A 23,869-nucleotide genomic window follows, 5' to 3' on the forward strand; every position below is an offset into this window, starting at 1 on the left:
GTACTGTTATATGGTGAGCATTTTCCTTTGATCCTGTCATCGTGACTCTGTGATCATCTGGAGATGACGTCAAAAGCCTAATTGGAGGCCCTTTGGGAAAGTGAAGCCCGAGCCAAATGGCCTTCCATTGACCCACAACCGCCACTTAGTGGTGAGCTCTGTTCCGCATCATGGGCAGCTTCCTGGCTCTCACCCCTCCTCTATTCCCTGCTACTTCACTGAGAAGGGTGGGCAACCCGAGGTCCCTTACAATAGCCCCTGTGGGGCACAAGGAACAGAGGGCAGATGTTCTTTCATCCAGACCCCTGGGTCACACACTTTTCTAATGAAGGCGACTCCTGGAAGCCTTTGTAATGTGCCTAGAGAGTAACCGTGGGACCTAATGGAATTACATGAAGCAATTGGCCCAAGTTGTAGAGCACTTTAGCTGGCCCACAGCTACTGGTACAGTTGCACAAGCTGCACACTGCGTAATTCCGGTGTCATTTCACCATGCAGTGAGCAGATTCCTTTTTGTTACAATTCCCTGGCAGAAGGCCATCAAGTGTCAGCACAAGGCCTAACTGCAGGTTGGTGGTGCCACCCTTTACCAGGCAGATACTAAGCCCTCTCTTCTCAGAACATCTGGCACTGTTCCCACTTTGCTCCAATAATCCTAGAAACCAAAAACCCAGGGCCGATTAGCACATGGTCCCCCTGCCAGAATTCCCCACATCTCATCCCTGCACCTTGGTGATCTCATGTCCTGCCTTGGTTTTTCTAGTGCCTCAGGCCAGGACTTCTGTCAGGGATGGAGAGACATCCAAGGACCCTCAACAAGGCCACCGTGCAAAGGGGGAAAGAGGATGGACAGATTGGGTCCCAGCAAACTTCAGAGTAGCTTTAGACTATCTTTTAAGGTGCTAGGCTAGGACAGTTAAAAAAGTTTTAATGTTTATTTATTTTTGAAAGAGAGAGAGAGAGAACAGGAGAGGAGCAGAGTGAGAGGGAGACAAACAATCAGAAGCAGCCTCCAGGCTCCAGCTGTCAGCACAGAGCCTGACAGGGGGCTTGAACTCACAAACCACAAGATCATGACCTGAGCCGAAGTTGGACACTTAACTGACTGAGCCACCCAGGTGCCCCTAGCCTAGGAAATTTAAAGTAGACTGCATATGGACGCCTGGGTGTCTCAGTTGGTTGAGCACCTGACTTCGGCTCAGGTCATGGTCTTGTGGTTTTTGGGTTCGAGCCCCACATCAGGCTCTGTGCTGACAGCTGGAGCCTGGAGCCTGCTTCGGATTCTGTGTCTCCCTCTCTCTCTGCCCCTCCCCTGCTTGTGTTCTGTCTCTGTCTCTCTCAAAAATAAATAGACATTAAAAAATAATTAAAAATAAAGTAGATTGCATAAAAAGCAACATGTAGATACTGTGGCTGCCAGAATCTAGAGACATAATAGGAAACAAAAAATAAATTTTGAAATCTGGTATGTGACATTAATGTGATGTACAATTTACAATGAGGGTCATTTTAGCAAAATGCCTTCTGAGCTTGTAACCCTAATTAATACAGATCATTAAGTGAATCATACTAACTTTACTCCGAATTTCCTTGAGACTAATACTAAAATACCAGCTTCTTTGATGACCTAAGCCTTGCAGTCTGTTCCTTGTGTGGCAGAGGTCCTTATAACTTAAAGAAGGGAGAGAAAAGGAACAGGTGATGTAAGAATATTCTAAGCTTTTAATTTATGATGTAGACTTAGCTACAATCCTGGAATGCGGCCAGATGTTTTTTTCTTCGTGCGAAGTATATTTGATGAAAAGAATTCTATGGCTACAAAACACTCATAAATGGAAATGCTTAGTAACTTAACTTTGAGGGAGGTACCACAGTTAGGTGGGGCCACCTGCTGGTAGCATGGGGTACTGCAACACAGCCAGCCGGCAGACTAAGAAGTCCGATCTCACCATCAGAAAAAACCCAAGTGGAAGAGAAATCATGGTGGAGGGGACAGATGTAAGCAAGGGTTGTATGGATTGACAGCATACCAACAATGTCACGGTGAAGGCCATGCCACAGGAATTCCAAGTGAAAAGGAAATCACCCCGTTTTGTCTTTTGGGGACTACAGTTTCCATTAGGAAAATAGCAATTGTATATTAAAATACCCAGTATGCCTTATTAGTACCCTCTCTTCACTCTGATTTTCAAGCTATTCCTTCAGATCTCGCCCCCCGCCCCCCTAAATCAGAATACATCAATGGTTTTATAATGGAATGGCCAAGATTCACTTTTCAGAAATTTATTTCACTTGGCTGTTCGAACACATTTCTCTCCTCCTAAAAGCAAGAATCCTTCGGTTTAACTTTGTCACGCTCCACGTATTCTCAATTATATGGAGATGTATAAGGAATACATCCTTATACATCTTTGCTACTGCCTTTTCTTTTCTCCTTCTTTTTTTTTCAATACCAAAATGCAGGCGTGTGGGAGATAGAAAAAAACAGCATAAAAGGAGGACACCCCAGAGCATTCTGATTACTGGCGGTTTTATTGAGTTAGTGGCACATGGGACTTCTTCCCATGATCAGCGAACGCAGGCATTACAGCGCGGAGTCCAGAGGGAGGAAAGGCTGGGTGAAGGGACAGGAGGGCCTTGAGGCAAGGCCTGGTCACTTGGTGACGTGCAGGGCTCTCTCTAGGGGCCTATCGCTCATCTTGGGGGCAACTGAACTCAGACACCCCCATGTTTGGAGAGGCAATGTTCACATCTCATTTCTCCCTGGAAATAAAATGAAGGAAAACGGAAGGTGAGGGCTCAATATTCACTGACAGGCAGCAACTGATACTCAACTTCTCCTCAACAAAGAAAGAACATCCTTCAAAGGAAAAGTAAAATGTCCACTGATTTTTCTGCCTTCGTGCCTGGGCTCTGGCTACTGGTGCCATCATTCCCAGGCTGGCTATGCTGCCCTGTTTCTGGCTCCGGCGGACCTGCTGGGCCCAGAAGGATGCCAGGTAAGGCCTGCATACTCACCCGTTCTTTTGACGGTATTCCTGAAGGGCCTTCTCTGCCACAGTCTCCATAAATTTAGGATTGTTCCTGGAGACTTCCTCTGGGACCATCACAGCGAAGGGGTCGGAATCAAAGAGCTTCACAACCACCTTAGTGAAGCCAGAGGGAACGTTGGAGTCAGAAGTCTGGGAGCTCACCTAGAAGGAAGAAAGGTAAGAGAAGGACTGAAAAACTGGTCCAGATGGACTCATTCTGCAACAAAAGCCAGGCAGAAATCTGGACAGTGGACCCCTTTTGCTTTTGACTGATTTTGACATCTGGACAACTCCGTGAACAGAAATGCCCGAGTTCAGAGACACTTGTCTGTAGGTACAAACATTGTCTGCAAATGACCAGCCTGTGGGGAGCCCCACAGAGACAAATGGGTCCTAAGCCACCATGTTTTCTTTGGGCAGCCACTGGCTTGGCCAGTGGCAGAAAAGGAATCGGGGAAAGAAAAACAAAAAAAAGGTTCCCAGCACTAGAGAGAAGCTTTCTATCCCTGGTAGAGAATAAGGCCCCAGTTCATGAGGCATCCAACATAGCAAGGCAGCTTCGTGGAAAGAGCACAGGCTTTCTGGCCAAGCACACGAGTTCAAACACCCAGGCGAGTCACCTACCGGTTATTAAACCTTGGGCACTCTGTTGAGTCTCTCTCACTTTCCTCAACCGTAAAATGGGGCCACGATGGTCTACACCTCACGGGGTCATGAGGCTTCCATGCAACCACGTGCATAAAAGCTCTTATGTTTCCTGCCATGTGACAAATGCTCGATCCAAAGCCTAAGGGCTGCCTTTAATACCTTCATCCCATTTACTCCCAGGGAAGGTTCCCATCGCCTCCGGACCGTGTCCCGGGCCCCCGAGCTTCGGTGCGTGGCCAGGACATGACTCACCGTAGTGACCTGGAGATAGAATGGGTCTTCACTCTGAGTGAGATTAGCCAGCTGGGACACCCAGCTAAACTGCTCGTTCAGCTGCTTCAGCAGAGAGGACGTGTTGAACATCTTCTCCTGGTAGGACCGAAGCAGCTCCTCGTACAGCTTGGTGAACTTCTCTGCCATCTGCAGGGAGTTGTTAAGTTCCTGCCGCAGCAGCACCTGAGAGGGGTTGCTGGCAGAACAGTCTGCCCAGAGATGGGGGGAAAAAAAGGCAGAAATGTAAAGGGAAAGCTAAAAAAGGATAAAAACATGAATGGAAATCCGTCCTCGGAGCCAGGACCGAAAGCAGGGCTACTGTTAAGTACCGAGCCACAAACCACGTGTTGTCAGTCTGCAACGTTAACAGGGCTCACCCCGGAATATAAACCAGCACGCAGCTTCCTTCATCGATGAAGTCTTGCTCTGGAAAACAATGTCACCTGAACTAAACAGTGTCCTTAGAGACATCATTGATTTACCTTTGGGTGCAAGACCCTTATCCCTTTGGAAGACTGGTGACAAGCAGTGTGGACCACACTTTGAGAAGCACTGATCTCAGTCTCTGTGCTCAGACCCGGACCTGCTCTTGCTGCCCTCGTCCCCGGATGGATCATTTCCGGAGCGAGGGAGGGGTTACTTACGGCTACCCTTTGTGGGGACCTACTCGGTACCAGACACGACATAAGTGCTTTAGATAGCCCCTGTCTCCGATAATCACATCTATTCTGCCTTTAAGTATTACCAGCGATGAAACTGAGGCCCGCAGAAGTAAATCAATTGCCTAAAAGTCATAGAATGAATGATTCATGGGCTACTCAGAGTAGGCCCTTCCTACTCTGAGTCTACGGTTCTGGAAAATTCTCCAAGCCTGTCTTTGGAGCAAATCTGCAGAGCTGGAAATCCAGTGCCAACAGTCAAAACAGGCAAAAGAGCTGGCCAGGGTCCTTGGGGCACAAAGCACAGCAGCCTGGTGGCTGGGGGTCCCGGCTTGCCCATCTTGGTCCTTGAATACTCACTGCAGGTTTCAGATTGAGAAGAGCTGGCAACTACCCACTATCTCTTTACAAACTACTGATTTTCTTTCCCTAATTGTTTCAAAACTCTCCTAAGGAGGGTGCATCCCCTGACTTGGGGAAGACAGATCTTTGCACACTGCATTTAATATAAGTGATTACCATAGGTATTGCAACTTCAAAAATGTTAGGTGGGGCAAGAAATGAAAGCCAGGTTGAAAAGACAATACAATGAATAATCTCAACTCTTTCACCAGAGAAGAATTAAAAAATAAGGAAAGCCATTGAGAACCCAGACTGTCTGGAGCAGTGGATCTCAACTGGGGACTCTGCTAACCCCCAGGGGATATTTGGCAAGGTCTGAAAACAGTTTTGGTTGTCAGGATTGGTGGGGAGGCGAGGCTACTGGTGCCCACTGGGGAGAGGCCAGGGGTGCTGCTAAACATCCCACAGGGCACAGGACAGTGCCACACGACAAAAAATCACTTGGTGTGGACTGTCAGGAGTGCCAAAGTTGAGACCCCCTGGTCTAGAGTGTTCGGGCAGTGCGTGCTCATTTGGTTCAAGCACCTTCAGTAAGAGGTGCTGACTCTTTCTCCATGCAGAAGAGAAGGCAGTTTAGATAAGCTGCGACCAGTGACCATTAACCTCAGTGCTGGGTCGGGGGGCATCTGGGTGGCTCAGACGGTTGAGCGTCCAACTCCTGATTTTGGCTCAGGACATGATTTCACGGTCATGGGTTCGAGCTCCGAGTCGGGCTGTGCGCTGACATCGTGCAGCCTGCTTGGGATTCTCTCTGCCCCTCGCCCCACCCTCACGCTCACTCTCTCTCTCTCTCTCTCTCTCTTTCAAAATAAATAAATCAACTTGAAAAAAAAAAAAACAATGTCAGTGGTAGGGGTGCCAATTTGAGCCCTGGCATCTGTGCGTCTCTCTTCTGGCCCTAAACAGGACTTTCTTGTGGCAAGGCACTATGTAATTTCTGCAACTCTAACTACGATATTTTATGGGAAAAGCCCGGGAGGCTTGGTTGAGTGCTCATCTACACTTCATACATCAGCCTCTCACAGCACTTGTATTTATTTTGCAGTGGCTTCTAAAATTATAGGAGTGAGGCTAGGAATATTTAACTAGACTCTGAAGGCTTGTCCTGGCAAACCCAAATGTATTAAGAACAAAGCCACAAGATTGATCTGCAATGTACAAGGGGAACAATTAACTCTTTCTGAGCACAGACTATTGTGTGCCAGGAACCATTCTAGATGCTTTGACAGCTGTTACTCAAAGTAACAAGAAACTAGTCAATGAGCAGATCTAACAAAACTGAGGGCAACAGCTGAAGGGAAGTACAGTCGACCCTCAAATGTGTCCACAGTGTGGATTCTATACCAGGCAGTACTGTGATGTAGTTTTTCTCTTCTTTATGGTTTTCTTTCTTTTCTTTCTTTCTTTCTTTCCTCCTTTCTTCTTTCTTTCTTTCTTTCTTTCTTTCTTTCTTTCGTAAGAGAGAAAGCAAGAGTGCGGGAGGGAGTGGGGGAGGGGTAGAGACAGAGGAAGACAGAGAATCCGAAGTGGCAGGGCTCGATCTTATGACTGTGAGATCATGGCCACCGGACACCCCCTCTTCTTTATGATTTTCTTAATCTCTTTTTTTCTAGCTTACTTGAAGAATACAGTACATAAGACACGTTGAATATGAACTACGTGTTAATAGACAGCTTACGTTATCGCCTCCTTTTACCCCCTCGTTGTTCAAGGGTCAATTATATTTCCTTTGCTTCGGGACCAACCACTACCGGTGACCCATGTGTTCTGGGGACAGAACACCAAACACTGGTTAAAAACATGTCCCAAACACCTAGCTCTCCAACATAAGGGTGTCCTATAATCTGAAGAAGTTACTCAACCATCCTGTGACTACGAGCTTTTCACCTCTGTTAAGACAGGGACAATAACTGTACCTAACTCAGGATCATTCTGAGGAAGTGAGTAAATGTTTGCCAAGTGTTTATAGTGGTGCCAGCCGAACACACGGTAAGTGTTTGTTAACCAGAATACGTATTCTCTAAAGTTCCATCATCTGCAGGGGAAAATGAGGAGGTCTACCAGGCTGGGCCCTGGGGAAGAAGATAACTGGGGAAATCAAAGAATGCTGTCTCCCGATTTCAGGGACAGCCCTCCATCTTAACCCGTGTCTACAGATGAGGGGCCCAGGTGGAGCAGGGCCGAGGACCGTCCCCAGTGCCACAGCCAGAAGGCAGCAGAGTGGAATTTCAAGTCCCATGTGTCCGACCCCATAAAGGGAGCCCCAGTGAGGGACCAGGGACCCAGGGCTCCCCGACTCACCCACTGACAAGATCTCCTGGCACTTGTCACACTGGTCCTTCATCCTCAGGCACCCCGTGGAGTTGTGACGGATCTCCTTGCACACCATACGGTCTTGGTTGTCTTCTGGAGACACAGGAGGGGAGGGGGAGTCATGCTGATGGCCCACACAGAGCAATATAGTGATGGGCCACCCCGACCTCACTGATCCTTCCACGCTCCCGTTTGCCCCCCTGAGATGCAGGTTGGAAAGTAGTCATCTGCCTGCAGACTGATCGGGGCTCCCCACAGAAGGACCAGGAGCTGGCTCCCAGGGCCTCGCCTCCCACCGTCTCTGGGGGATGAGACCCTCCCGCTGCCACACTGCCGTTAGCTCCACGGGCCTCTCTTTGGCATCAGAACCCATTTTTGCTTTGCATTTCATCTGGCTCGTTTCTCTCCCCCTAGCCAGTCAGCAAGCCCCTTGAAGGCAGGAATGGGATCCTCCTTTGAGCCGCCTTATAACACAGGGCTCCCCCCATTGCGGATATGCAGTAGATGCTGTTCAATTCAAGGTCCTTCTGTATTTCCAGACCATTTCAAGCCAACACACTGCAGCATTTAGGAGATGGTGTTGGCCAACTACGTCTATTAGTTCAACGAAGGAAATCAGTTCTAAATATATTGACTTTTCATGTCCATATTAGACTTCATTCCCTGAAAAAATATTCACTGCATGCTCATTCTCCACCAAGGCCCCAAGGTTATAGCCATGAACGGTTTTCTAAACTGTAATATGTACTCATTATATAATTGGTCACCAATATATGCATGGCATCCACATAAAGCCACCTGCATTCCCGAGAGAAAGGCTGTCTGGTTCTCTCGAATGGACTAATCAATGTCATGACCACCAGTTGCTGGGAGGGGCATGGTAAACTTGGAAAGAACAAGGTTCCAAGTCTGGCAGGGCTAAGTTTGACCAGGTCATACTTTTCCGGCTGTGAATACTTGGACACACTCCTTTACTGTCATAATTTTCTCCTCCTTAAATAGGGATAATACCATTCATGGAGTTGCTGGGGGAAATAGAGATGACACACGCCAGGCTGCCAGCAATGTTCTTAGACTCTACTGAGCTTCTCAATAACCTGCTAGTTCCCATCCCTTAGGAAGAATGAGACATTTTTTCACCTTCTGTGAATTCCATCGGAAAGTGGTAGGGAATTCTCTGGAGGTTGATGTCCATGGCCTGTTGAGCCTGGTGTATCATGTCGAAGAAGGGTTGAAACATGTCGTGGAAGTTCAAGGGTTGGAATGCAGGGAAAGGCATTACATTCCGGGCGAAGCGGGACTTGGGATTGAAGAAGAAAGGCCTCCTCTGTAATGAGCTGAAGGGTGAGTAGTGGTAAGTATCCTGGGGCTCACGGGTGAAGAATCTGTCCTGGAAAAGCTCGTCCATAATTCTGGATGCCCGGTTGAAGCTGTCCTGCATGACGTCCAGGGCGTGGGTCTGCTGCCGGTCGTTCTCCAGCAGGGAGTCGATGCGGTCGCCGTTAATCCAGAAGTAGAAGGGAGAACTCTGGTTCAGGAACTCCTCAAGCTGTAACAAGCAAAATGGGCAAGTTAGAAGGTTGCTAAGGTCCCAGCCTCCTCCTGGCCTCCTGCTTGTTGAGAAGAGCCGATCCTGACCCCTCACTGCCCTTGGGGCTCCTCAATCATAGCACGTGACCAAAGGTCCTGCTGGGACTGGCTCCCTGGCCCCCCAACTGGGGGCCAATGCCCTTCCATTCTACCTGCCCAATGGGGAAGAATTTAGGAAGGCCTCTGAGGCCACGAGATGCATAGACCCCCATCACCTGAGACTAGCCTCTTCTTTGACCACGAAGGATCCCACACCCCTGTTCAGCCAAGGGCCAACTGACAGCCTTCAGTTCATGAGCTCCAACCAGGCGAGGCCCTCAGGGGAGGATGAGATCAATATTCATGTGCCAAAGTTCTTAACTCCTTCTGCCTAAGCGGGCACAAGGATTTGCTGTACTACAAAGCTGTTACATTACCCAGCTAATAATTTCTAGAGAAGAACCTTCTAACAGATGGCCAATACCTGGCACATGTGCGGTCCATGACTTCACATTTGTGCACTCGTAGCAACTGATGATGGGCGCTCTGGGGCCCCAGTGCAGCCGCAGCCCGACTGATCAGTTGCATCAGGGCTTGTGAAAGGAAGCTGTGATGCTGTGATTTGTAGTAAGAAATGTATATTTGGTCTTCGTTGGGTTCCTAAAGCCCTTAGAATTTCCTTCCAGGAGAGCAATAAAGGTCTTTTGTTATGTTAATGAGGCGGCTTTTGGAAAACACTTAAGGATGGGGGCTGGTAGCCAGAGGAACGAACCCGGATGCCCCGGATGCCCGGATGAGAACAATTAGAGGGTGGAAGTTTTAATCCCACCTCCTGATGTCGGGGGGGAAGGGGGGGGCGTTGCGGGGAGGGTCTGGAGGTTGAATCCATCCGCAATGGCCAATGATTTTATCAATCATGACCACGGAAGGAAGATTCCATAAAAATCCCAAAAGGATGGGCTTGAGGAGCCTCTGGGTCGTGTACATGTGAAAACACTGGAGAGGGGCGCCCTCTCAGAGGACGTGTTAGCTCCCCACCTTTTCCCCACACCTTGCCCTATGCATCTCTTCTGGTTTTTCTGAGTTATAGCCTTTTATCAGAAACCAATAACCTAGTAAGTCAACTGTGTCTCTGAGCTGTGAGCTGCTCTGGCAAATTAATTGAACCCAAGGAGGGGATTGTGGGAACCTCCACTCTATAGCCAGTCAGACAGAAGCACAGGTGACAAGCCAGGCTTGGGATGGGCGGCTGAAGCTAGGGGGTGGGGAGGACGGTCCTGTGGGCCTGAGCCCTTACCCTGTGGGATCTAATGCTGCCTCCCAGGTGGACAGTGTCAGAATGGAGCTGAAGCGTAGGCTGCTGTGGGGGAATTGCTTGGCGTGAGGAATACCCCCCGCGCGTCGGAACTGGGTGTAGGACCATAGAAGCATATTTCACTCAGTTCTCCGCACCCCCCACTCAGAGCCTAGCTGTCCTCAGCGGCGCGTCCCCTTTCACCTGTTGGCCAACCAGGCCCGAGCCGCTTCTGCAGACGCGAGCGTAGAACTTCATGCAGGTCTGTTTCAGGCACGGCTTACACTCCTCCCAGAGGGCCATCATGGTGTCATTGCACACCCCCTGGGACGCCTTCAGCTTCATTTCAGAGTCCTTGGTATCACTTAGGGCATCCTACAGGGGGACACGAGGCCAGGTTAGCCACGCGGAAACCACAGGCTTCACGCTTTCCAAGGGCGCACGGCGATGCCTGGCCCTCCACGGCTCAGGCGGGTCTTTCCAGGGCTGGCCACACCGCGTGCTTATTTCCTCCTCTGGCTCCTGTATCCCTCACTCGCCTGGATTTCCCTCCCCACCCAGCTCTAAATACCTTCCCAACTTCAAGACCCCGCTCTTCCTTACAGTTTTGTCCAGCCACTAGAACCCATGTAGATATCCCCTTCCTCTGATGCTGCACTTAGTCTCGACCCCAGGATTTACCGCTCCTTTATACCTAACTTTCTCTTCTCCACTTTTGGGGTTTAAATGTTGCCTTCCAAAGCTTCCACCGATGTCCTGAATCTTATTTGTCTATTGCAGCCACAGTCCCTGGCATGCAATGAGAATAAGCAAGCTTTCTTGATCAAAGTCACTGGGCGTCTGGGTGGCTCAGTCAGTTAAGCGTCCGACTTCCACTCAGGTCATGATCTCACAGCTTGTGAGTACGAGCCCTGCCTTGGGCTCTGTGCTGACAGCTCAGAGCCTGAAGCCTGCTTCAGATTCTATCTCTGTCTGTCTCTGCTCCTCCCCTGCTCTCTCTCTTTCAAATATAAATAAACATCAAGAAAAAAATTAAGGTGGCTCAATCAGTTAAGCATCAGACTCTTGGTTTCAGGTCAGGTCATGATCTCACAGATGGTGAGTTGGAGCCCTGCATCGGGCTCTGTGCTACTTGGGATTCTCTCTCTCCCCCTCTCTCTGCCCCTCCCCTGATTGCTCTCTCTCTCTCTTTCTCAAAGTAAATAAATAGCCTTAAAAATTTTTTTCTTAACCAAAACTCTCTCGTACATCCATGTCACTTGGTCCAATAATTCTATAAGAATCCATCCCAAAGAATTCCTGCCATAAAGGGAAAATCCCTATGCATGAAGATATTTGTTAAGTATTCATTTATGGCAGAAAAAAAATACTGGAATCAATCCGGATGCTTAAAACTAGAAGGCCAGTGAAGCAAATTGTGGTCCACCCAGAGGCTGGACAAGTAGTTTGGCAGGGGTGTTCGTAGTTAAGTTTTAAATAGCGCAACAAGCACTTTTCCATGTTAACAAACCGTGATTTTGAGTATAGCGGCTGTCAAAAGAATATAAAGGGGAAAATGTAGTAAAAAACGAATCACATGTTAACAGTCCTCAGGTAAGAGGGTTATGGAAAACTTTTCCTTTTCCACTTTTCTATATTAAAGTCTCAACAAATGAATGTATTAACACTTCCAAGAAGAATGAAGTAGACCATCCACACCGCAAAGCAAATCTACACTGTGAAGAGCTGACCAGGAAGACAGGGACTTCCAAGAGATCCCTCCTCTGTTCCAGGTGCCCTCCACCCCTGGTACCCTGCTGCTGCTGGAAAGGCCACCATACCTCTTACCAAGCCAATTCACGACCATCAACTGCCCTGCCCACTTCCTCTCTTTCCTGTTGACATACTGAAGAACTAAGAAGCAACGTAGTCTTGGGGCACCTGGGTGGCTCAATCGGTTGAGCGTCCAACTTCGGCTCAGGTCATGATCTCACAGTTTGTGGGTTTGAGCCCCTCGTCGGGCTCTGTGCTGACGCCTCAGAGCCTGGAGCCTGCTTCAGATTCTGTGTGTGCGTGTCTCTCTCTCTACCCCTCCCCTGTTCACACTCTGTCTCTGTCTCTCAAAAACAAATAAATGTAAAAAAATAAAATAAAAAATAAAAATAAGTAATGTAGTCTTTTCTTGAACTTGATGTGCTTTTATCACAGAATCTGGATTGTAGAATATCCAACTGTGATCATGACCACAAAAACTCCAGAACAAGACTTGCCTGCCACCTCTACATGAGCTGCTTGAGGATTCTCATAAAATGGTGAGAAAAAAACCACTGAGGCCAAGGAAGGGCACTAAGTGTCAAAAGAAAGAGCTGCCTCCAGGCCAGCATTTCCTGAAGCAGCTTCCAGGGAATTGTGCTAAAAGCTACCAGGGGGAGAAAAAAAGATGCTCTGATCAATTCCATTTGGAAAACAAAGGGTTAAGTGAAATTACACAAACTTCTTCGCTGCAGAACTTCTCAGAGCCTTTATTTTATGTATTTAGTTATTCTTTATTATCTTTTTCTTTCTTTTTTTTTTTTTTTTTAGCTTTTAAAAGTTAAAAAAAAATTTTCTAGGGAGAGAGCACATGAGCAGGGGAGAGGGGCAGAGGGAGAGAGAGAGAGACTCTTAAGCCTGATGTGGGCTCACAACTGTGAGATCATGACCTGAGCCAAAATCAAGTCAGATGCCTAACAGACTGTGCCACCCAGGTGACCCCTCAGAGCCTTTAAAATGCTTTACTATGGGGGCTCTGGGTGGCTCAGTCGCTTAAGCGTCCGATTTCAGCTCAGGTCATGATCTCACAGTTCGTGGGTTTGAGCCCCACGTCGGGCTCTGTGCTGACAGCTCAGAGCCTGGAGCCTGCTTTGGATTCTGTGTCTCCCTCTCTCTCTGTTCCTCCCCCACTCATGCTCTGTCTCTCTCTCAAAAATAAATAAACATTAAAAAAAAATTTTTTTTAATGCTTTACTATGCATTATGGGTCATGAAGGTAGCAGGTGACCCTGTCTTAGCATTTCGTTCATTAGGGGGAGGGAGGCAATGGGAGTAGGTTTTTAGGGTACACTTAAGGAGACTATTGATTTTTAAAATAAGTTGTTTATTGCATTGTGGTGTTTTAGTTTTGTTGAGTCATTAAGCACAGTCTAGACCCGCTATTTTCACTATTGGACTTAGGTGTCTCTTCATGAAATAGTCAGAACTCTAGAAAGCCGGGGGGCAATACGGGTGTGTGCCTGCCTTAACCCCAAAGGTATTGTCCCTACTAGATAAGCTTCCTGCCAGCAGGGCCCCATCCCCCTCCTGACCTGGGACAGACCTTATCCAAAGCCTACCTTGGAGCTTGCATAGTCAGGGTTTAGAAAAATCTATTGAAGTGAATCCTGGCATCATCAGGCCCTGCGCCAGGCTGGTAAAAAAAAAAAACAAAAAAAAAACAAAAAAAACCCAAAAAAACAGATCCAAGATCTCACCCCTTGAAGCTTTCAAAAGCAAAGAAACTCTCCCTATTTATTAACTGCAGCCCCAGCATCAGCTGACACCGGCCTGGAAGGGCTGAGGGTCACCCTGGCAACCCAGCAGGGCCCCACAGGAGCCCGGGCCACCCCTCCTCTCTAGCAGGGGCAGCCAAGGGGGAGGGTGCGGTCACCTGGCTGTCCTCACCTCTTTCTTCTTCTTGGCTTCTTCTAAGTTGCTGAGCAGGGATTTGCGCTCTTCGTTTGTCTGTTCTATCAGAGTCTTTATCTGTTTCACGCCCTTGAGGGCATTTTTAATTTCCTTGTTAATGTACTTACTCCCCTCGGTGGACATTTCTGCAAGAGAAGGGTCAGGAGGTAGAAGGAGGAGAGAGGACGAGACTGCGGCGGCGATGGGGCATGTAACCCTAGAACCATCTGGAAGGGTCGGGGAGGCCAGCTGGGTGTAGGAGCTGCTGGGGCTGGCAGTGCCCACCCTGGCAGGCAGCCTTCAGGCCCCAGCTTTGCCCTGACACGGGTTCCCATCCCAGGGCTTATTGTGGACCCTGGGCCCACCGAGACTACACCAGCGGCTCAGGAACACAGCCCGCTGGAGCGGGCACACCCCAGAGGAGGGACAGCAAGCAGCACCACGCCACGATGCCCCTGCGGCTCTAGAGAACCAGCCTGCCCAGCTGCAGAAGAAAACTTTCAAGGAAAACAAAAAATCCGGGAAGCAAAATATTATCTTGGATACAAGTGTTTCTGGAATTCGGCTTAGCCGCACGTCTGAACTTCTTTATTCCACGGTTCCAGGTGATGGGGGACACAAAGATGAACGAATGGCACCGTTCTGCGAGGAGACTGCGATCAAGACACAACACCGAGTGACAAAGGCAATGAGACAGTGTCCCGAAGAGCTGAGGGAGTAACAGCTAAGGCTTGTCTGGCGGTTATCCTGGGCCGGACACTGAGTCCGGCCACTTCACGCGCCTTTTATTTAATACTCTCTGTGCTGGCGTCGTGCCCACTGCATACATGAGGAAAAGGAAGCACAGTGAGGTCAGATACCTACCCCAGGTTATACAGCTAGGGAGTCACAAAGGTATCAGACGCATACCCAAGTCCGATCTCAAAGTCTGAGTTTTCAACTACTGCCTGCAGAGAAGCAGTCAGCTTGCAGGACAAGGGTGGGGAGGAGGGAGGACAGGTTTCAGGAAAGGCCTGGCGGAGGAGGGGACCCCCGGCTGGGCTCTGAAGGAGGACATTTCTCCCTTCCTGGATATGGAGCATTGAGTTTCTAGGTGGACTGGTATCGGATACATACAGCAGGCGCCATGGAAACTCAGAAATGGAAACTCACAAGGCGCAAATGATCCAGGCTTCATAGACCTTTGTGGACAAGGTGGGGGCACAAGACAAGCGGACTGGTGAGGGAACAGCCCAAAAGGAATACAGCAGCATCCAGTGCTTTCTGAGCACTTAAGATACACCTGAAAAACGTCTAGGAGTCACCTGACCACAAAGAACCTAGGCCAGGCAGCTTGGAGAGACGAGGCTCCGGGAGAGGCCGGCCCCAGCCAAGCAGACCTGATGCGCAGGAGAAAACGGTCTTTACCACTTGGGGCCCTGACAGTGAGGAAGTGTGGCCTAGGGGAACCCCTGCTCCACTTACCCTGGAGCTCTGCGTCTGAGACCGCCTTGTCTCCCAGAACCCGTCCATTCTCACAGGTCAGCAGCAGCCCCACCAACAGTAGGAGAGTCTTCATTGCGTCCGGCTCTCCAATTCTGGAATCCCAACAGGCCTCTGTTTGTAGAGAACAGGAGACTGTCATGGTAACAGCTAGACAGCCCGCTGGTTTCCGGCCCAGCCTGCAGCCTACAGCAGCTTCCCTGGAGCCCTGCCCTCAGCCAGCCCCTGAGCTGGCAATGCTGTGTTTTTATCCCTGGGGAAATTGGGAGAAAAGATCAGTCTTGCCCCCGGACACCTTCAAAAGAAAGCAGAGGCGGTGGGTACACGGAGGAGCCATAGGAGAAGCAGCCTAAGGCAGAAGAAAGGAGAACTCTGGAGTCAGAGCCCTGGGCTCAGGTCCAGCCCTTCCCCTCCTCCCCACCCTCCTCCTCCTCCTCCTCCTCCTCCTCCTTCCCCTCTTCCTCCCCCTCCTCCTCCCCCTGAATCGCTGACTAAGACTGGACACTGCTTTCTGCATCCAGAAAGGACGTCTATCTGATGATACCTGCTCATATCAAATAAACCCTCAAAACACCTCTCTGGGATGACTCACCCGGCCCTCTCCGTCCCCACCCCTAATGCCCTGACATGGGGATGGCCTCCCAGAGCTCAGCAGCCCCCCTGCTGTGTGCACCACTAATCCTACCCATAGGCATCACCAGTCAATCACAACACCTTTTTCTCCACTGAGCCTTAACACCACCTAAAACTGCTTTTTAAGACTCAGAGGCAGTGACAGCCAACCCTTTGGGTCGGCAAAGGACAATAAATCCCATTTGCCATCCTTGGCATGAGACGTGAGCCAGGCGGCATAGATTTGGGGTATAAATACAGGAGAGCAGAGGGTGGGGCAATTGTGCTCAGAGGGGGGAGAGAGAGAGAGAGAGAGAGAGAGAGACAAAGTCAAGGGGTTAAAGGTGGGCCCCCTGCCTCCCCAGGAGAAGTTCCCTCTGGATGGACATGTGCCTCGGCCCTGCCAGGTCTCTTTCACAGGGCTGTTCCCTTTAAGCCCACAGTAGGGTGCACTGCCAAGGTGCCCCTGCCACCACTCAGCTGACTGCTCAGAGCCCAGGACAGCCCAGTCTTACACAATGGACCCTTTCCCAGAAGCTGAAGTTGTTGCCTAAAACAGAACCCCCCTCCCCAGCAGCCCGTCTTCTGGCCTCCCCCTCCCACTGCTTATCTGAACTCACTCATTTCCCATAACAGAGCAGGGAGGTGGGGTTGCCCCCCTTCCTGAAATCGTGAACATCTACAAACTGCCCTCAGCTCAGCAGGCCCGTATGGACACTTGGTAGCACATTAATAAAGGAAGCCTCTCCCAGAAAGTAATTAGTAAAACAGCCAAGCTGTGGTTCCTCGACTGGCCACACAGAGCAAAGGAGCAGCGTGGGAGAAGAGAGTGGGTCATTGCCTTCCCCAAAGACAGGGTGGGTGGCTGAGTCGGGGTGCTATTTCAGGCCTGCCAGAAGGCCCAGGGCTCCTGGGCTCTGCCCTAGCTGCTCACTGAGGCCTGAAACACCTCAGAGAGAAACAGAGCTTTTGTTAGGCCAGAGAGAGAAAGCCAGCAAGAACACCTCTTGGGAAGAGGCCCCCTGGATACTTCTCAGAAATTCATACAAGAGCCTCAAAAATAGGTTTGGACCAGAAGAGCACTGAATGAGGAGTCCAGAAACCCAGTAGCCAGTACAGAGACTCCCATCAAGAGCCTGGGGTCCACTGGGGGGCCAGCAAGTCCTGAGCTGAGAAAAAGATCAGTCTCCTGCCCCATCGCTCCATCTCAACGGTGGGGGAGGGGGGAGAGGGGAAGCAGGACTCTGAGACGAGATAGGGGCTCCCCAAGGTCGGCAGCAGTCTGGCCACCCCAGGATGAGAACCCAAGCCCTCCCAGCCTCCAACCCAGTGTTCTTTCCTTGACACTAAGTCAATTAAATCTGAGCCTTAAGTGTCCTCATCTGTAAAACGTCCCCAACAAGGACCTCAGAGATGGGACTGTGCTCTGTAAATACTGGGGTCTTATATAATCATAGTAAATTCTGACGATGTCGAAATCTGACCCAGGACCAATTGTGGGCTTTAGCAATATCTAACGGGGAAGTGGGGGGAGGTGGCATGTTTGGAGAGGGTCAGAGGGACTGAAACGGGCACCCGTGGTCCCTCCTTGTGTGGCTTTGCTATTAATGCAATGATCAGCTCCTTTACAGTACCTACGAATCAGCCTGAGGTGGGGGGGGGGGGGGGTGGGCTGGGCGGCGGCGGGGCGGGGGGGGGGGGGGGGGTGGGAGGGTGTCTCATTATCATGCTGACGCTAATTCTGAATGTGAGATTGATACCACTAGTTCATGGATGGCACTGGAACGGGGGCTGGACAGGGAACTGCTTGCCCTCAGACTGCCTGCGACTGTCCTGGGGGCCTGGCTGCCGGTTGCTCTGATTGGACAAGCCCAGCCAAGGCCCTCCTTTTCCCCACAGCCCCCAGGCAGGCTCTTTCCCCCAAGGAGGCTTAACCCTAGGAGAGGGAGCCACGGGAAGGACACAGGCACCTAAGTAAGTGGTCACGCAGCTAGTGAGCTGCACGGTTTTTAAAGCCCGAGGCCCAAGCTCCTATCGAACCTCCTCCCCAAATGTAGAAACTAAAGGGGAAAGAAAAATAATACACCTGAAATTTACACCATCCAGAGGCAAATACTAGCACTGTGGTATATTTCCTTTTATTTTCTATGGATTTGTATACAATTAGATCCCTTACACCCACTACCTCCATAGAGTCTTTAAAAGCACCCTTTTGTGGCTGTGTAATAGTCCATTTTCTGGTGTGCTCTATTTCACACGGTGGGGCATTTAAATTGTATGTAGTTTCACACTGTTATTATAATGAACACTCCTGGCAGTATCCTTTCATTGTATCTGTACTTATTCTTAAATTCTTAACCTCTCTCTTTTAAAATCATCATCATCATCATCCTCAGCAGCAGCTTTTTTTTTTTTTTTCTTTTTTCCTTTTTTTTTTAGGTCCAGAAATTCTGGAAGATCAAGGCTTCAGTTCTAATCCCGATTCTGACACCTACTTGCTGTTTACCTTGGGAGACGGTCCCAAACCTCTCCAGGCCTCAGATTATCATCTATAAAATGAGACAGTTGGATCAGACGTCTGAGGTCTGATGGAGTATGCCTGACTTTTCTCTGATGCATCCTGGTGCGTTCGGAAGCAGTAAGAGTGGGATTTAAGTGGTTGCAACATGTATTTAAAATCAAAACATAAACACACTATGGAGACAACTAGAGAATTCTCGGGAGCAAACAGGATGCTTCAAGCTGGCTAGCTGACAATCATCACTGGAGATCAGTACCTGTACAAGGAAGATGCTGCAGGCAGGCCCTTTGCGGGCACCCGGCTCCGCCACTCACTAGTCTGGACCACCGGCTTTAGGCATTAGTTCTCCAAGTCTTTGTCTCCCCATCTTTGCAGGAGGGTCATTACACCTGTCCTATTTAGCCCATCTAATTGTGGCTGGAGCTGGCGAGCGCCGGAGCTCCGGAGCCCCGGCCCTTGCGCCACCCCCAGCAATTCCGCCTCCGGCTCGGCGGCCTAGTGATGAGGCTCGGACCACCTCCCTTCCCCGGTTTCCCGACTCCATCCAAAGCGCGGCTGTGACAGCCTTGTGAGTACCAGCGATCTTCCCGTCCTCGCCTGGGTGCCACCCCCGCCCTCCCGTGGGTCCCGATGGGGCTCTGCCCCGGGTAGGCGAGGAGGTGGGGACATCTCACCGGTCAGCGGCGCCCGGCGACGGTGCGCTGCTCCTGGCGACGCGTGCTGAGCACCGCGAGGCGCGCGTATTTATAGCGCTCAGCCTCGTATACACCCCCTTTGGGGCTGGCTGCAAACCTGCATGACTCACGCCCAAAGAACGCCGTGGAATTCACCGGGAGCTTTCTGGAAGCTGGCGCCAGAGGAGATGCGGAGGTGGGGGGTGGGGGAGTGCTCCGGTACAGCACCCGGCGGGGGGCGCGTAGGGTGGAGGGGAGGGGAGGCAGGGCATCTGCACCGCTAAAGGCCAGACAGACGCTCTATGCCGCCGAGCACCGCTCCCCAGAGGGTCGGAGGGAGGGGCTCAGAGTTGGAAGACGGTGCCCCCAGGAGGGTAGAGCTTGAGTTAACATAAGGCCGCTGGGCGAACCCTCCACAGGGTTCCAGGGGTGCACTGCGCTCCTGAGCGGTTCCCAGTCCAAAATAAAATCTCACGGCTCTTTTCACATTGAACGTGAGCCATTCCTCTTGTTCCACTGAAGTAGAAGAAGCATCAGAAATAATGCGGGTGGGATGGGGAGGGTGTTGTGCTAGAGAAGAGCACCTAGGAAGAAAGAAACGATTTCTCCAACCCCACAGTGACCAACTCCACCCAACTCCCCCCAACTCCACCACAGTGACCCCCGGTGGTCCTTTGGCAGACCTGCCGGCCAGGAGGAAGAAGAAATGTGTTTTTAGCCATGAGCAGAGCGCTCATTTGGGGAACCAAAAGGCCCCCTGAACCTTAAGCAAATTATTGTCCCCATCGACTTGGGGCCCCCGACAAGCAGGGTGGGCTCCATGGGGTGGGACTCGGCAGCCCCAAGCTTGGTTTGGTGGCCATGGCTGCAGTCTTGAGATTCCTCATTGATGTTAAGGGGCCCCAAATTTTCGTCTTGCATCTGGCCTTGCAAATGACGTGCGGTCCTGTTTGCAAGGGGGCTCACTCAGTTCCATCTGTCTCAGTTCTCTCTGCTGACGGGAGCTGACTTCTAGACTCCCTTTGGCAGGGGGCTTTGATGTGAAAGAGAGATGGGAGCCTTCACACGACCCCCTGCCACAGAGGGCACCAACCCAGACACCCCTCAGATATAGGTACTGCTTGGGAAAGAAACAGAGCCACCCACTCTGGAACCCCAGGACATTTGCACACCAGGTGAAAAGTCCAGCTGCCTGAAGGTGGCTCTCACACTGACAGGGGAAGAAGGGTAGGCAGAGAGGGATTAGGCAGCCTGCTTTGGGTGGCCGACTTTGAAAACCATCTGAGATGCAAGGGTTTAGGGGAGAACTGTATGGAAGGGGGCTGGGTTTTCTGCTCCCAACTTCAGAGATGCAGCTTGAGGCTCAGTTCCTGATTTCCCAAGGTCCAGGGACGACTAGCTAGGACCCCACCCCTTTTCAGGAGGGAGCATGGATGAAGCTTCTAGGCCTGTGAAAAACTGGAGACACTGGAGCTGGGTGCATGGATTTCTGACTACAGTCTCAGCTCTGCCCAAAGGTGCTGGGTAACCTTGGACCACCACTTGGCCCTCTGGGCCTCAGTTTCTCCCAACAGGACAATGAAGAATCTGCTATGTGTCATCTCTAAGGTCCCACTCAACCTAACCTGAGACAATACCAAGTGTGGGAAGATCAGCCGAGAAGAAAAAAAGAAAAATCCAGTGAAAATGTAGAACAATATTTCTTTCCTGAGGCTTCCTTTTATTTTTCTTAAAAAAAAAAAAAAAAGTCTAATCATTAGTAACAGCTACATTTTCTATGGAAACAGCCTCCTCCTTAGCATATCAATGACTGAGTTCACAGGAGCTGTTTTTGAGCACACTCCTTGTAACTTTTCTGTTCTCTGGCTCCCCCAGCATCCGGCCCAGGAGGCATAAATCTGTGATAATTATATTTGTAAAAATCAGACTTTGGAGGACAGGCAAAGAAATCTGCCTTAGTCAGCTGAAGTAGGGCAAGGGAGGGAGAGGAAGAAAGGATTTGGAAGAAAAGAACACGATTCACAGCCTGGACTGTGGTCCCCTGGGAATGATTACTTGATTACTCCAGCTACTAAGCAAACAAGGCTCGGATGGTTTTTAAGGGGAAAAAGTGCACATTTTGAAAGCACCATAAGTGCATTACTGGAGTTTAAATATTCTGAGTAGATCGTAGAGGTCAGCTGGTTCAGCTCTCGCACCATACTCCGATGCTAACTCCCACCACCAACTACAACGTTCCCCCCAACTGATTATCCTGCCTCTGTTTGAATGCCCCCATAACTGGGAGCTCACTGCCTGTATGTCAACGGTTGTCTAGAAAAGCTGTTGATAGCATTAGGTTCTTCTGTTGAGTCAGAGTCTGGCTCCTCCAAGGGCTACCAAGCCCAGCGCTGTCTTTTGGAACCATGTAGGAAAACCCAGTCCATCTCCCCGCTGCTAGTCCTTCAGATATTTGAAGGCAGCTAGTCCCTTCTCCCAGTGATCTCCAGGCTTGTGGCTGCCTGCCCCGTCCTTGTTTGCAGATTCCTCCCCAGCCCTTTGGCCTTCTGGACCTTGCCTCTCGCTTGACACTCTGAGCCCAGCTGTGGGCCTGCCAATACCAGTGGGGGCTGACTACGTTTCCCGTTGCCCCAACGCTCTAGATAAGCTTTCATTCAGCTGCTGAGTCACTTGGCTGATTCATAATAGAATTCATCATCTCTTTGGCAGATGCTGCTATTTAATCATTTTGCTCCCATCTTGGACTTGTGCAGTCGGTTTGGGGTTTGTAGCTTGATTTTTTTTTTTTTTTTTCCTGGAGCAGGGGATTATCGGGGGAGGGGAGGCAGTAAAGAGCTTTACGTTTATACATTTGTCTCTGTATGCTTTGCCCCATCATCTCTCCCCTGCTCTGCAATATCTCTGTGATGCATCCACATCACTGCCACACTGTCCAGCTAGTGCCACAAGCTAGTGACAGCTTGGCCACCGCCGGTATAACTCGAACAAGCGAGAAATGGACAAGAACGGTAAGTACCCTGGGGCCTGTTATTAACAATTCCTCTCCAGGCTCGAATTATTAAATGAGTATATCTAGTTAATTACAGACCTATGAAAAAAATCATGCATAATAAAATTATATACAGTAAACTCGGCCAACAGCTGATGCAGAGTATCCTGAGTGCTTTTTCAGGGTCTCCCTAAAGTACAGAAAGTTTCCCTCCATCAGTTGCATTTCCTTATCTTCCCATCTAGGGAATATCTTTTTGGGAAAAGGTATGAAACTAGCCTTTCCCAAGTTGCTTATCATAGGAGTAGACAAATATTACTTATACTATCTTCACTGTTACACTTGTTATTGACTGACTATATCGTCTAGATTTCACTCCAGAGTTGGTCAATTCTGTTTATTTATTTATTTGTTTATTTATTTATTTATTTATTTATTTATTATTTTAATGTTTATTTTTGAAAGAGAGAGAGACAGAGTGTGTGTGTGTGTGAGCAGGGGAGGGGCAGAGAGAGAAGGAGACACAGAACCTAAAGCAGGCTCCAGGCTCCAAGCCATCAGCACAGATCCCGACGCGGGGCTTGAACTCACAAACTGTGAGATCATGACTTGAGCTGAAGTCGGATGCTTAACCGACTGAGCCACCCAGGCACCCCTCTGTCCTCCATCTTATTTCTAAGGTGCTATATGTTAAATTCCCCCTCCTCTACAAGACAGCCCTTCAAACAGTGGAAAACAGTGGTTCTATCTCAACTTAGGTGTGTTTCCTTATACGGGTCCTTCACTCCCTTCTAATAGAGTGAGGTCCCCAGATACCTCGCTCTGCTCGTTCCTGCCTTGAGGTGCTCCGTTTTGTCACTGTTCCTCTGGTGTGGCTTTAGGAGCAAACACAAGATCCAGCTTCAGGTGGCCAGGCAGGAGGGCAGTCAGACACTTACAACCTATGATTTGATACTGAGGTCCCTGTGGCCCCAAGCCACCCTCTGCTTCCTTTTATATTATGTCATAACACATTGTGCTTCTCAAATTGGTTTACACTGTCCCCTGGGGCAGGCTGTGGGGTGAGGAAAGTACACAAGGACACAGAAGCATCTGACTACACTTTCATTCGGATTTAGGGCAAAAAGTTAATATTTAGTGAGTAATCAATCTTCCTTCCTTTTCTCCCTTCCTTTCTTCCTTTCTTTCTGTCTTTATTCATTTTTCCTTAAATCTCATGCTTTGGAAGTAATGGATGTCTATTTATACATAAATTTATATTTAGAATGTATAAATGTATATTTAGAGGTGTAATATAGATACATCATATATTACATATCTAAACAAATAAGGGATTTTTCCTGTTTCTTTTCTTTTTAAAAATAAGTATATAAAATCATATTATACATATTGCTTGTTTTTTTCCACATAATAAAACATGGATATCCCTTCAGGTCAATACACAGATAGATTTAAACCATGCTTTTCTGTAGCTACATATTTTATTCAGTCATTCCCATTTTTTCTGTCGCTATAAATGGTGCCACATTAAATGGACTTTCACATGTATTCTAATATGGTGGTGCCTTTTCTGGTATAAGGGAGATTCTCAAAGTGGAATTGATGGATAAAAGGGAACATGTAGGATAAAAGAGAATTGTAGTCTTCACATTAATCTATATTGCCTGATGGTTTTCCCAAAAGGTAGTGGTAACTCCCACTCTCTCTGAGAATGTACATT

General features: G+C 49.3%; 1 protein-coding gene across 1 annotated transcript; it reads right to left on the reverse strand.

Annotated features, from left to right (window-relative positions):
• Positions 1-2,513: 2,513 nt before the first annotated feature.
• CLU (clusterin) lies at positions 2,514-19,267 on the reverse strand. Its single transcript, XM_007097102.3, has 9 exons — positions 19,161-19,267; positions 15,336-15,467; positions 13,869-14,017; positions 10,395-10,565; positions 8,468-8,876; positions 7,316-7,420; positions 3,933-4,162; positions 3,019-3,194; positions 2,514-2,763 (listed from the first exon to the last, which is right to left on the reverse strand). Exons 2-9 carry the CDS (start codon positions 15,427-15,429, stop codon positions 2,754-2,756), a joined length of 1,344 nt encoding a protein of 447 aa, XP_007097164.1. The 5' UTR covers positions 15,430-15,467; positions 19,161-19,267; the 3' UTR covers positions 2,514-2,753.
• Between the last annotated feature and the right edge of the window lie 4,602 nt (positions 19,268-23,869).

Source organism: Panthera tigris, chromosome B1 (genome assembly GCF_018350195.1).
Source record: "Panthera tigris isolate Pti1 chromosome B1, P.tigris_Pti1_mat1.1, whole genome shotgun sequence".
NCBI lineage: Eukaryota > Metazoa > Chordata > Mammalia > Carnivora > Felidae > Panthera > Panthera tigris.

Bases quoted from the DNA above. Each gene is read 5' to 3' on its own strand.
- CLU (XM_007097102.3), bottom strand. From the start codon at position 15,429: ATGAAGACTCTCCTACTGTTGGTGGGGCTGCTGCTGACCTGTGAGAAT. The intron at 7,421-8,467 runs GTGAAAAAATGT...CTGTGTCTCCAG, and splicing joins TCCGATGGAATTCACAGAAG to AAGACAACCAAGACCGTATG. The intron at 3,195-3,932 runs GTGAGTCATGTC...TCTTCCTTCTAG, and splicing joins TCTATCTCCAGGTCACTACG to GTGAGCTCCCAGACTTCTGA.